General features: G+C 40.6%; 1 protein-coding gene across 3 annotated transcripts; it reads right to left on the bottom strand.

Annotated features, from left to right (window-relative positions):
- Nucleotides 1-569: 569 nt before the first annotated feature.
- On the bottom strand, nucleotides 570-11,797 carry LOC148085191 (alpha-taxilin-like). 3 transcript variants are annotated; one of them, XM_087783323.1, is made up of 11 exons: nucleotides 11,736-11,797; nucleotides 7,133-7,241; nucleotides 6,775-6,892; nucleotides 6,585-6,676; nucleotides 5,006-5,176; nucleotides 4,741-4,935; nucleotides 3,410-3,529; nucleotides 3,268-3,342; nucleotides 3,099-3,191; nucleotides 2,938-3,033; nucleotides 570-1,886 (listed from the first exon to the last, which is right to left on the bottom strand). In XM_087783323.1, the coding sequence occupies exons 2-11, from the start codon at nucleotides 7,226-7,228 to the stop codon at nucleotides 1,542-1,544; spliced, it is 1,401 nt and encodes a 466-aa protein (XP_087639449.1). In that variant the 5' UTR covers nucleotides 7,229-7,241; nucleotides 11,736-11,797; the 3' UTR covers nucleotides 570-1,541. The 3 variants fall into 3 exon arrangements, with proteins under 3 accessions (XP_087639449.1, XP_087639451.1, XP_087639450.1); XM_087783325.1 differs by having other exon boundaries at nucleotides 6,775-6,889; XM_087783324.1 differs by lacking the exon at nucleotides 11,736-11,797 and adding an exon at nucleotides 11,658-11,726.
- Between the last annotated feature and the right edge of the window lie 1,545 nt (nucleotides 11,798-13,342).

Here is a 13,342-nt window from a genome sequence, read left to right as displayed (position 1 = left end):
AGTGTAACTGCGTCCGTTTAACATTATTTTCAGATCTTATTTCTTTCTTAATAATTTGGTCAGTTTACGACCTGCTACATATTCATCCGAATTAAACTGAAGGTAAAACATATGTCTGTGTAAATCCCGCAAACACACTTTAAAGTCTGTGAGCAGATGACTTTTAACAATGTTGAGGGTTTGTTGCTCCTCACCTTCTGATTTGTGCAAAATGTTGAAAATATATACTTAAAATGTCAAGACAACACCGAGACCAACAGTCTGGAAGGATTTCTCTCCTCTGGTCCGGAAGTTCAGGAACCATCAGTAGATATTGATCCACAGACCTCAGACCCCGAGCTGGAGTGTAAGTCTGGATCAGATCACTGATGGAAGGTCTGACCATGAATAGATCTGAAAGTAAGAACCAGAATTTTAAAATGATCCTGAAAGAAACTGGAAGCCAGTGAAGAGTTTGAAGGAGAAATGTGAGTTCTTCTACTAGAGCGGCTCAGGGTTTTGTATGAACTGCAGACGCGACGGATCCTTCTCGTCAAGACTGTATGGTGTGGAAGAAGAAACGGCAGATGACAAATTATACAAAATGTTTATTGAAAAGTGAGACGGTAAGAATGTGGTACAATCTTCGACGGGGAGGTGGGTTTTCTGTCATCTGGTAAAAAAAAAAAAAAACGGCTCCTATAACCTCTGGTGACTCTCCTAGAGAGGTAGATCCAGACGACGCACGAATAAAGGGGTCGAGACGATTTGGGGGGAACTTTGGTGTCGAGACGGTCCTGTGTCCTGGTGACGGACGTGGCGTGAGCTGTGGAACCATCTGTGGAACCATCTGTGGAACCATCTGTGGAACCATCTGTGGAACCATCTATGGAACCATCTATGGAACCATCTGTGGAACCATCTGTGGAACCATCTATGGAACCATCTATGGAACCATCTGTGTAACCATCTGTGGAACCATCTGTGGAACCATCTGTGGAACCATCTGTGGAACCATCTGTGGAACCATCTGTGGAACCATCTATGGAACCATCTATGGAACCATCTGTGGAACCATCTATGGAACCATCGGTCCAGTCGCAGTCGTCATAGCTACGAACGGATTCTTGAATTAAGCTCAGAAAACATACATTTTTAATCTACGTTTTCACGGCCGTTCTAACACGACTGTAACTGCCACGACACGCGAGTGAAGGTGTGACTTTGTCAAACCTTCATCATCATCATCATCATCAGATGAACTGAGACCAGGGACCATCATGAGGCTGAGCAGGATCACGGGGAGAATCTCGGAGCAGCACGGAAACCAACATTCTGACCTTCACATTCCAAATATGGTCGTATGGATTTAACCTTGACTTCCTCACAGAGGTCATTGTGTTATCAGCCGGCCTCTGCAGAGGAGCCTGCAGACCACTGCGCTGACAAGACGACATGTTCTAACATCTCGTCCAAAACAATCAGGTGTGAGATCAGCAGAGGAAGCCTGGGTCCACCTTCATACCAGAAGGTCTCAGGCTCGCGGTGGAACCCGAGCAGGTTCAGTTCTGTACAGAGGTGGCTTGTGTTCCTGCGGGGGCTTCGACGGAGCTTTCGTGCGAGGCTTCTTTTGTCGGGTCCCCTTCCGGTGGTCTCGGAGCTCGGTGGACTCCCTCAGTCTCCAAGCCCTCGCTCTGGGCGGGGCCCGTTTCCTCCTCCTCCTCCCGGACCGTCATCTGCTGCAGCTGGAGATCCGGAGGTTCTTTGCAGCCCTGGTCCCGCTGGTCCTGCAGGAGGCTCAACCTGTTGTTCAAGTCGTTCCTCTCCTTCTGCAGGGCTCGGCACAGACGCTCCAGCAGCTCCAGCTTCCCCTGCAGGGCCTTGTAGTGGCCGTCGCGCAGCGTCTTCTACAACAACACACCGGCGCACACGGGTCAGCATCTCCTGCACCAACGAGTCACGCTCCACTCTTTTTATATGAACGACTTTCTGTTTAAAAGTTCATTCCTAAAGCAACTTTTACACCGTTTTTGAGGATGACTACGTTTAAATCCACTGGATAGACTGAGGTAACGGCTTGATGAAGTGATAATCTCCTAAAACAATCAATTAAATCTTACGTACTGCTGCTTTAAGAGACTCTCAGGAGCTTCACAAGAAGTTTGTTCATCACATGGTCTTAGTTTAAAGTGATCGTTCACCCAGAATTTAAACTTCCCTCATTTTCTACTGACCCTCATGGCGACCAAGTATTGAAGCCTCCACATGACACTTGCCATGTGTTTGAATGAAGGAAAGAAGACTGAAAAGTTACAAACAAGGACTTGTTTAAGACGTAACAGTATGGAAGTATTTGGATGTTTTTAAGTGTCTTTTTGGACGAAGATGAAGACGAAGACAACTGAGCTCCCGTCGCTACATTAAAATGAACAAACATTTTTGTCTTTAACTCTAAAAAGAACAGATAATCCATCATGAGACGACATGAGGGTGAGTAGAAAGTTTGGGTGAACTAACTTTTCAATCTTGTGTCGGATTCAAATCCATTTGAATAAGATTTGAACACACGCAGGTGGAGAAGTATAGTCAGTAGGTGGCGCTGTACACACCCCTGAGTCCAGCAGTTGTTTGATTCTAGCATTAGTGATGAATATTGAAACCAAATATAAACCCAGTGTTTGCGTCAAGCTTCATACACTCGCTCTGAAGAGTGTCGTCGCCGTTCTAAAGTCATACATATGTGAAAGAAAAACCCCTTTTTAAAAGAAAAACCCCTTTTTTTTTTGACAGATGACACCAGAAAGCTTGGCATCATCAAGGACAGCAACACGTCTGCGAGCAGGGAGGATAACGACCGTCTGGTGACGCATGAATAAATAAGAGTTGACCTTTAACCCCGCTCCCTCTCACCACCCGAAACAATTCCTCGGCTACATCAGCTCTAAAGGTGCGACTCACCTCCTCAGCCATCTGCAGCAGCGCCTGATTGTTGCTCTCCCATTTGGTCCTCCACTGTGTGGTCTCCTTCTCCAGCTTCTTGATCTTCTTGGTCATCTGGAGGAGACGGTCGCTGGTAAAAAGCCCAGCGAGCCCGAGACGCCGGTGAAATGTTGCCTCACCTTCTCCATCTCCTCTCGGAATGTCGTGAACACCTCGTTGCTCTTAGCCAGAGTGCTCTGGAACTCCTCGAACTTATCCATGTACAGGGAGAGCTGAGGACATGACAATGTTTTTCCACATGTCCATCTCCACTCTGGTGACCCTCGATGAACGGCAGTCGTCTCTTACCTGCTGCTTGAGCTGCGTCTCCTGCTCCTTCATCAGGTCACACTGGTGTCTGGATTCTGAAGCATCTTTCAGCAGCTGCGACGTCAACACAACAGTCAGCAAAAGAGCTTCCACCAGAAGGTCCAGAAGTACATCTACTCACAAAGTCTTTCTCTCTCTGCTGCTTCTCCTCCACGTCTTTGATCATCTCGGTGATTTTCAGCAGGTTGGCGTCCATCAGCTGCTGCTGCAGGTCCTTGTGTTTGAACATCTTCTCTATGTGCTGCACGACAGAACGGACATGTTCGTTTTTAGAGTTTAAGTAAGGTAAGGTAAGGTAAGGTAAAACTTTATTGTTTGCTAAATTGTTTTTTCCAACAGCCAGCAATTTTCCATAAACAATACAAAATAATAAATAAAAATAAAATAAGAAGAAGAACATAAAGAGAAAAAGAACAAGATGACACAATCTAAGTCTAAAGATAAAGACAAAGAACATAGGTCAAAGAAAAACAACAAAGACAAAGGATACAAAGACTAACATGGAACAGAACATCCAGATACTCTCACTGCACTCCTGCCCCCGAACCCAGAATTGTACAATTTAATAGCCCGAGGAATGAATGAGTCCCTGAGTCTATTAGTGTTGCACCTGGGTAGGAGCATTCGTGCACTCATTCTGCTTCTCTGCTCACTGATGACAGTGTTCAGAGGATGACTGTCATCATCCATGATGGACAGTAGTTTGTTCAATGATCTCCTCTCAGCAACTGTCACCAGTGAGTCCAGCTCCATGTCAACCACAGAGCCAGCCCTCCTGATCAACCTGTCCAACCTGTTGACCTCCTCTTGGACACATTTCCACCCCAACACACCACAGCATAGAACAGGACACTGGCCACCACAGACTGGTAGAAAAGTCATAGTTCAACAAACTTCACTCATGTTCTACTCTCATGACGACTCATGTTGGGATTATTTTCAGAGTAATCTGTTCTTTTTAGAGTCAAAGACCAAAAATGTTTGTTCATTTTAATGTAGCGACTGGAGCTCAGTTGTCTTCGTCTTCATCTTCGTCCAAAAAGACACTTAAAAACATCCAAATACCTCCATACTGCTCGTCTGTAACGTCCATCTTGGATTAAGGCTCCACATTAACCACAAAAACTTAAGCAGGTCTATATTTTAAGTTTTACTTACGGATCAATTTGTGAAATTTGAATTTCGGGTGTACTATGACTTTAAGAAGAACTTAATGAACATTCCAAGAGTAAAATTTCACAAAAATACTTCAAGTGGAATCCACAGACTCTTGGGCCCTTATTAGGTCTGGAAAAGCGCTATAAATACAAATTACTTACTTATTCAAACTTGCCTCTGCAGTTTTAATACAACAAAAACATTATTTGAAATGAGTCGTGCCGGTCTCTCCAAATCTCTTTTCGAGTGATGGAAGTTCAACTGGTCAGTGGTGAGTTTGGAAGAGACGCTTACTTCCTCTCGCAGCTTGTACTCGTCCGTCAGCTTCTTCAGCTTCTCCGTCAGCTCCTGGTTTTCCTGCCTCAGCTTAGCGTTGCGGGAGGCGTGCTCTTCCAGCTGCTGCTCGATATCACTCAGCGTCATCTGGAAGTGATGCAGGGCCTCCTTCTGTTGCTCTTCGTACTCTCTGGCGCGCTGGGCGTTCTCGTCCTGCACGAGAGAACTGGGTTGTTAACTGGAGGGAGAGCGACCGACCGAGTGTTCGGGTTCCTGTCCTGACCTTCAAAGTCTTATTGTGCCTCTGCAGCTCCCTACAGAGACTCTCCAGCTTACTGCGGGCCAGGATGGCTCTGCTGTGCTCGCCCTGCAGGTGGACCTTCTCTTTTACAATCTGAGACTGCTTCTTCTGCATGGTTTTCAGATTCTTCTGCATGCTGCGAGTCTCCTCCAGCTAAACGAAAAAAGAATTGACATTTAACAATCGGTCTCCAACAGAATATAAAACATTATAAAACTTGTATTATTATTTCAACGTCATTTCACTTTTTGTAGCCCCTGTTGCTTCATGCAACATAAAAAGTTACCTTAAAACACATTTTTATTTTGACACAGTATCAAGTAGGGCTGCACGATATATCGGAAAAACATCGATATTGGCATGTGTGATATGCATACGGAAAACATGTGCGATAATTTATAATTATTTATCGTATAAATCAAGCATTTCTTAAATGTGCACTTTGATCAATCAGTGTCAAGTTCTGTAAAGTTGTCAATTTGTACTTCTATGTCTCGTTGTCGTTTACGTCTCAGTCGGTCTGTGAACTGTGAGGCTCAGTATATACACGGAAGTAATACTAACTTATGATCTACTCAAAACACTAGTGATCCAGTCACTCGTCTCTTTCAACTCCCTTCGCTACCCGACACCGATGCAAGTCGCGCAAAACTGAGCATTAGTCGGGATATTTCTCTACGATCGTAACGCAATTTAAGACACCAATATCAAATATCGCACCCTTTTCCAATATCGTGCAGCCCTAGTATCAAGCACATGATCAGGAGCGAGTGAACTCTGATCTGGTTTATGCGTACAGGTGCATAATGTATGCATTTTTACACGTTACACCAAATACACAATCCGGCTCCGTAGCTACAGCTTTCTGTGACAGGCCAAATTCTTAACCTTTATTTTTAAGAGCATTACAACAAACATACAGGCCAGGTGTATATATATATATATATATATATATATATATATATATATTTCTATGGACATCTACCCCCAGCCATTTATTTAGAAGAAAACTAATGATGAACTCCAACTCTCCTGACATGTAGTAAATGTTCTTCTCTCCAAGACACAGTAAGTTCCTTATCATGATCATGTTTTCAAGTTATTACTTTATAAACTTGCTCTGAAATCTGGGCGAACGAGAGGTTACGAGAGTCCACTATGACTTAAAATTGGCTTCATTCCTCCTCAAACCCCCCTTTGTTTATACAACGAGTCCCTAGGAGGTGGAGACTTCCAGGATCGATGACACGCAGTGACAAAACCTCCATGCTGGACCAATCACAGCAGAGTGGGTGTGGTTATGGTCAACAAGATTTCATCTCCAGAAAAATAATTTTTTTCAGTACAAACAGCTCATATTGATGAGTACAATAGAGTCCAACATCTATTTAAGAAACACATGACTTGAACTTTAAAATGGTAGACATAAAGGTTGGGTAAATAAATATATTTTCATGCAGATAAGAAGAAGTTAAACAAGGCAAATACGGATGAAATAAGAAAATTCTAAGGCAACAACTACACAATAAAACTTGATCAGAGCGACAAAAGGTCATCGTACCAGGTCTGCATACTTCTTGCACAAAGCCGCCAGTTTCTCCTCTGGTGTGGTTAAGGCATTCAGTGCATCCATCAAGAGAAGAACCTCTTTTCCTGGGACACACATGCAACAAAAAAGTAAATAATGCTGGCTCATAAACGAATAGACCTGATGTTACCTAGAAGAGGTTTTTACAATAAAACAAACTTACCCAGCTCCTTCTCGTCTGAGGTCTTGGTCTGGCCTCCAGGGTCATACTCCGCCTCTCTAGTGTCTCCTTGCATCTTCTCTGTGCAGTGCAAACTCACACCAAACTCAGCAACCTCCTCCTGACCACAAGAACACAAAAATGTTTGAGAACATGAAGTCGTGGACGACGTTACCGCACCAGGTTCTGTTTATGGTTTTGACAACATTGACAAATATCAACTTATCTGATGTAAAAACAACGTTGCACTGCTCTTGTTGTGAATTGACAATCCATCACTTAATCGATCATTATCGATGCTCAATTCCTGGTCAAGTTATTTCTTTGCATTTAAACACATTCAGACATTTCACGTCCTCACCTGACAAGGACTGTCCAGGTCAGTTGGTGAATCACTGCCATCGATGATGATTCTGTTCTCCACTTCAATCTCACAGGCAGGTGCTGACTCCATCATTCTTCAAAACATGCTGGCATAAGAGATCAAAAGAATTGTCTGAAGATGTTTTCAATTATATATAAACCTGGCAGAGAGCTCCTCTTTGACAGAGGTGGATTACTAGTATAATTAGAGATGTCAGTGCGCACTTTTTTTGGGATCAGAAATAGCCTAAAAATCTACTTGAAAACTTACTGCCAACTTTTAGAGCTCCGAAGTACTTCTTTTTTAACCATCAGAAATATTTTATTGTAGTTTTGTCTTTATCATTTTCACTTAAATTAAGTTGCTATTTGATAAAATACATTTTCATAATAAAGTTCAATATATAAATATAGATTTCTTTTCTTTCTTTTACGTTCAGAAAAAACACCCCTGGTGAGATAATGTACTTGATCCACAGAGGAAATCAGTCAACTCGAAAAATAATTATTGATTACTTAATACATATTAAGGCTCTACGATATATTGCAAAAGAATCGATATTGCGATTTTGGCACGTGTGATATGCATATCGAAAACATGTGGGATCATTTATATATATTTTTTTCATATAAATCAATCATTTCTTAAATGCACACTTCGACCAATCAGTGTCACGTTCTGTAAAGTTGTCAATTTGTACTTCTATGTCTTGTTGTTGTTTACGTCTCCGTCCGTGAACTGTGCTGCGCAGTTTGCTAGGCTCGGTTGCTATGGCGACGTGTCTTGCTGGAGCACTGACTTAGCTCAGTATATACACGGAAGTAATACTAACTTCTGATCTAGTCAAACACTAGTGATCCAGTCACTCGTCTCTTTCAACCTCCTTTGTTAAAGCAACATATTGTAAGAACTTTTCATCTCGTCTCAGTTGTTTTCTTATAAGATCGTAAACTTCCAAACAAACCTGTCCGTCTTCACCGTATGCTAACGAGCTAAGTTGTTAGCGTCATTTATAAAGTGTTATGCGTGTGTGTACAAGGAGGTGGGTTTATTATTGATTTGGTGATATCGCGACGCGCCGGCGGCTTCTCTCTGATGTCGCTCAGTTTCGCGGGACTTGCATCAGTTTCCCGCAAAACTGTAGAAATGTAGGTGTCGCGTTTTAATATCGCTAAACATGCAGCACATGAGCTGCCAGGACAAATATTCTGAATAAAATGTTTTGATTTCCAATACACTATTTCTGCCCCGTTTCTGTATTCCAGAAGTTTTCACTCTCAAAAAAAACTCTAAAAACTAAAAACATGCAAGGTGAGTAAAATAATAACCGGGATCCCTGTTATAATATAACGAATAACGAATTTAGATTTTCAGCCAATTGGAAGGTCTCAGGTCATTCAATATGGCAGGTTAAAGATTTTGAATACATAACTTGAACACAAAATTTAAATAAATTGATGAATAAAACATAATATTTAAGCTATGACTCTTATGTCAATGTCAAAGATGAAGCTATAAATCAATATTTATTCACAATGGATGACTGCCGTAGATCTAGAGGATGTAGACTAACATCCCACAACAATTCAAAATAGACTTGTTGAGAAATTATTAATTAAATCATATATATTTTTAAACTTCATACGTGTGTGAAGACTGCTGATGAGATATGAAATAAACAGTAGCCAATTGAATAAGCTTCTATTTTGGGTTTATATACTTGTGAATCTGACATCGCTCTAGTAGAAGAACTCACATTTCTCTGATCCTTAAAACTCTTCACTGGCTGCCAGTTTCTTTCAGGATCATTTTAAAATTCTGGTTCTTACTTTCAAATCTATTCAAGGTCAGACCTTCCATCAGTAGATTCAAGACTTACACCCCAGCTCGGGCTCTGAGGTCTGTGGATCAGAATCTACTGATGGTTCCTGAACTTCCGGACCAGAGGAGAGAAATCCTTCCAGACTGTTGCTCCAAAGCTTTGGAATCATCTCTGTGTTTGATGATCTACTGACTCCTTCAAGAAACATCTGTGTTTGATGATCTACTGACTCCTTCAAGAAACATCTGTGTTTGATGATCTACTGACTCCTTCAAGAAACATCTGTGTTTGATGATCTACTGACTCCTTCAAGAAACATCTGTGTTTGATGATCTACTGACTCCTTCAAGAAACATCTGTGTTTGATGATCTACTGACTCCTTCAAGAAACATCTGTGTTTGATGATCTACTGACTCCTTCAAGAAACATCTGTGTTTGATGATCTACTGACTCCTTCAAGAAACATCTGTGTTTGATGATCTACTGACTCCTTCAAGAAACATCTGTGTTTGATGATCTACTGACTCCTTCAAGAAACATCTGTGTTTGATGATCTACTGACTCCTTCAAGAAACATCTGTGTTTGATGATCTACTGACTCCTTCAAGAAACATCTGTGTTTGATGATCTACTGACTCCTTCAAGAAACATCTGTGTTTGATGATCTACAGCAGGGGTCGGGAACCTTTTTGACTCAGAAAGCCATGAAAGCAAAATATTTGGAAATTTATTTCAGTGAGAGCCATATAAATAATATTCAGATGTAAGAATCTGTGCTTGACACGAATTCAAGCCCTTTTTCCTTTGTTCATCAAAATCAACAAAGAATTCAGACGGGTTCATCCCTTTCCATGCCTCCATTTCAATATGTCCATCATATTTAAATGAAGCACAAGACTAAAATTTCTCCATTTCTGTGATCATGAAAAAACAAAAACAAATGAAAACATGAATTCAAACTAACAGTTTATATTTGTTAAACAAGTCTGATATGAATCACACAAGTGGATTAATTAAATTTCAGATGAAGTTTAACGAGAATAAAACTGTTCATCAGTAACTTCACATCATCATCGCTTTGTCTGATCGTCTCTGACGTCATTAGAATGTGTGGCTCACCTGCACCTGTTTGACGTGTTTGTGTTTCTGCTTATTCTTATTACATTCGTGAGATAAAGGTAATTTACAAATAGTCATCATGTGATGGTGTATTAATGCAAGTATGTTTTAAGGACCGCGATCACAAAAGGAAAACCAGCATTTGTTGCGCTTTCATTGAAACCTGCAGCTTAACTTTGATGGACCTGACGTCATGTTTCTGTGACTCTCGTAAAGAAGAACCTGAAGCGATCAAACGCGCATTATTTTGTTCGATATATTATTTAAAAAAAACAAGCTTATAATTCTATATCATTTTTCTGAATTGCGTAAAATGACTGTCGCACGTTTTGCTCTTTATATTCTCGATTCATATGATCTTTTCCGTGCGTGAAGTGGAAGAGGCAGGAGCTCTGATTGGCTGCTGTGCATGTCAATCAAATTTTCAACCAATCGGCACAATAACCATTTGATTGACATGCACAGCAGCCAATCAGAGCTCTCTTTACTATTTTCTTATATCATATTTTATTAAATCATGCGATCTACTCGCAACAGCTTCGCGATCAACCGACGTATTGCCCACCCCTGAAACAAGTGATATTTTATGTTTTGTTTTATGTTATTTTCTGCGCGCCAGATGCAATCATCAAAAGAGCCACACCTGGCTCGCGAGCCATAGGTTCCCGACCCCTGATCTACAGTCTCCTTCAAGAAACATCTGTGTTTGATGATCTACTGACTCCTTCAAGAAACATCTGTGTTTGATGATCTACTGACTCCTTCAAGAAACATCTGTGTTTGATGATCTACTGACTCCTTCAAGAAACATCTGTGTTTGATGATCTACTGACTCCTTCAAGAAACATCTGTGTTTGATGAGCTACTGACTCCTTCAAGAAACATCTTAAGATTGATTCTTATTTGTGCTTTTCCCTGATTTCCTTGACCCTTTAAGTATATATTTTATCGTTTTGATTGTTTAAGCACTTAGTGACCCTGGTCTAGAAAAGCTCTCTACAAATATAAATTACCTACACTAGAGGAGTCAGTGTCTTACCAACCATGAATAGAGATTATTATTATTATTATTATTATTATTATGAACCGCACAACACTGGGTTCGAATAATCCATAACTTTCTTCATTTCTATCACATTAAAAAATATATACTTATATTACAGGAGCCATCTTTACAAGACTTGTCTAAGAATACTGGTTCAATAGAAACCGAAATAAAACGTTACAGACATTCCTGAACTAACCCGGGTCTGACGTTCCCATCCAGGAAGAACGACGCGTTCAGAACCTGTTCGCAGCAGCAAAAAAAAAGGTAGACTGTCAAACCCTCCTGACGGGACTCTCGCCCTCGGTGGGCCCGCGGATCTTTAAACTAGTTCACCCTGTGGTTCCGCGTCTCGCGGTGAAACTCGACGTTTCTTCCCGACTAACACCTGAGAAGAGCCGCGTTAGCTTGACATGCTACAAGCTAAGTGGCGGCGGTAGTAGAGCTCGGCTAACAGTTAGCACCTACTGGACGAAAACTAGTTCAGCGAGAGCGCAGAGAAAGAAGTAACAAAGCAGTTTTCTAAAGCACGCACCATTTACAGAGTCTGCTGCCGGGCTGGGGAAAAATACAAGAACTCGTCTCAGTTTTGTAAAGTCGGTGAAGCTCGTACCTGTGTTTTTCTCCGTAGATAGGGGAGGGCACGCTTGATGTGTCTGTCACGGAAGTGACGACGAGCCTCGGTGCGCCTTCAAAATATAACTTCCGTGTGTGTTACCGGATTCTAGGTTTCATTTGGTGCGTTTTTTTTTACGAGACACATGTTTTTCACGACAGAAATAAATAAATAAAATTAAACTGAGCGTGGTCATAATATTCCAAAAACTCTGAAATGTTTTTAATTCGGTAATTATGTAAGTAAGTAATTTGTATTTATAAAGCGCTTTTCCAGACCAGGGTCACAAAGGGCTTAAACAATCAAAACAATATTCAATAAAGTATATACTTTAAATATCAAGATAACACTGTTAACACAAGTTTGTTCCAGAAAATCAAGGCAAAGCCTGAACAGATAAAAACGTCTTAAGATAGTGTGTGTTTGACGTTTATTTATTTTACATTAGTTAATATTCCGCTCAACAAAGTTTATGTTACAGGGACAGACGTACCATAATATCTTTAAAGTTCAACTAATGCGTTGATTTAAATGTCTCTTAAATTCTTCTTGGATCTTAACGGTTCAGTATGTTTCTGTTAGCACACAACTCTCTCTTTTTCATTGAAATATTTACATTTATGATGTTTGTCACGGCGCGCATCAATCTGTATCCACCTCCAAGGGACTCATTGTATAATCAAAGCGGGGCTCTATTGTACTCATCAATATATTTCTGTTTGTACTGAAAACATTTTTGTGGAGATTAAATCTTGTTGACCATTACCACACCCACTCGGCTGTGATTGGTCCAGCATGAAGGTTTGTGACTTCACGTCGTCAATCCTGGAAGTCTCCAACTCCAAGGGTCTTGTTGTATAAACGAAGCAGGGCATGATTATAACTGGCTGGAGGAGGAGTGAAGCCATTATTACGTCATAATGGACTCTCGTAACCTCTCGTTCGCCCAGATTTCCCGAGCAACTTTATAGAGGAATAAGTGTAAAACATGGTCATGGTCTGTGTCTTGAGAGGAAAAACTTTTACTACATGTCAGGAGAGTTTCACGTTATCTTCCAAAATATTACTTTTGTTATTAATGTAATCAACTTTTTTTTTTGGAGCTTAAAAGTGGGAAAAAATAGACACTATTTTCTCAGATTATACTTCAATAAATACAGTAAATAGTAAAACAGCAATGGAAAAAAAGAGAAGAAAATATTGTTTCTGGCTCCCTCCTGTGTCAGAGCGATGTAACTGCAAATCTGCTACTTATCTTTTGCACCATTGTAAAATACTGTTATTGCATTATTATCAGATCAGGAAAAAGATTTTTGTTTTTTTGTAATGCCGTCACATTTATAAGCCATTTTATTATTTTTGTTAGAACAGTACAGTTTATGATATACTCGGAGAAAATTATTCTTGTACACAAAGTTTGTGCATATACACATAACTATTCGATTTTAACGACAAATTAATTAAAGGTCCCCAAAATTAGCAACTATTAGATACAGAACAGGTGTGTCAGGGTGTGAAGAACAAAGTTAGTGGCAATACTGACAAAAATATACAAATAAAAAAATCCTTAAAACTTCATAAATGTAGTATAAACTAGTACAACT

Source organism: Callionymus lyra, chromosome 2 (assembly GCF_982586985.1).
Source record: "Callionymus lyra chromosome 2, fCalLyr1.hap1.1, whole genome shotgun sequence".
NCBI lineage: Eukaryota > Metazoa > Chordata > Actinopteri > Syngnathiformes > Callionymidae > Callionymus > Callionymus lyra.
This window is presented reverse-complemented; position numbering and strand designations above follow the sequence as displayed.

Excerpts from the sequence above, each read along its gene's own strand:
- LOC148085191 (XM_087783323.1), bottom strand. The coding sequence starts at position 7,228 with ATGATGGAGTCAGCACCTGCCTGTGAGATTGAAGTGGAGAACAGAATC. Across the intron at positions 4,936-5,005 it reads GGCACAATAAGACTTTGAAG|GACGAGAACGCCCAGCGCGC; the intron begins GTCAGGACAGGA and ends TCTCTCGTGCAG. Across the intron at positions 1,887-2,937 it reads TGCTGCAGATGGCTGAGGAG|AAGACGCTGCGCGACGGCCA; the intron begins GTGAGTCGCACC and ends GTGTTGTTGTAG.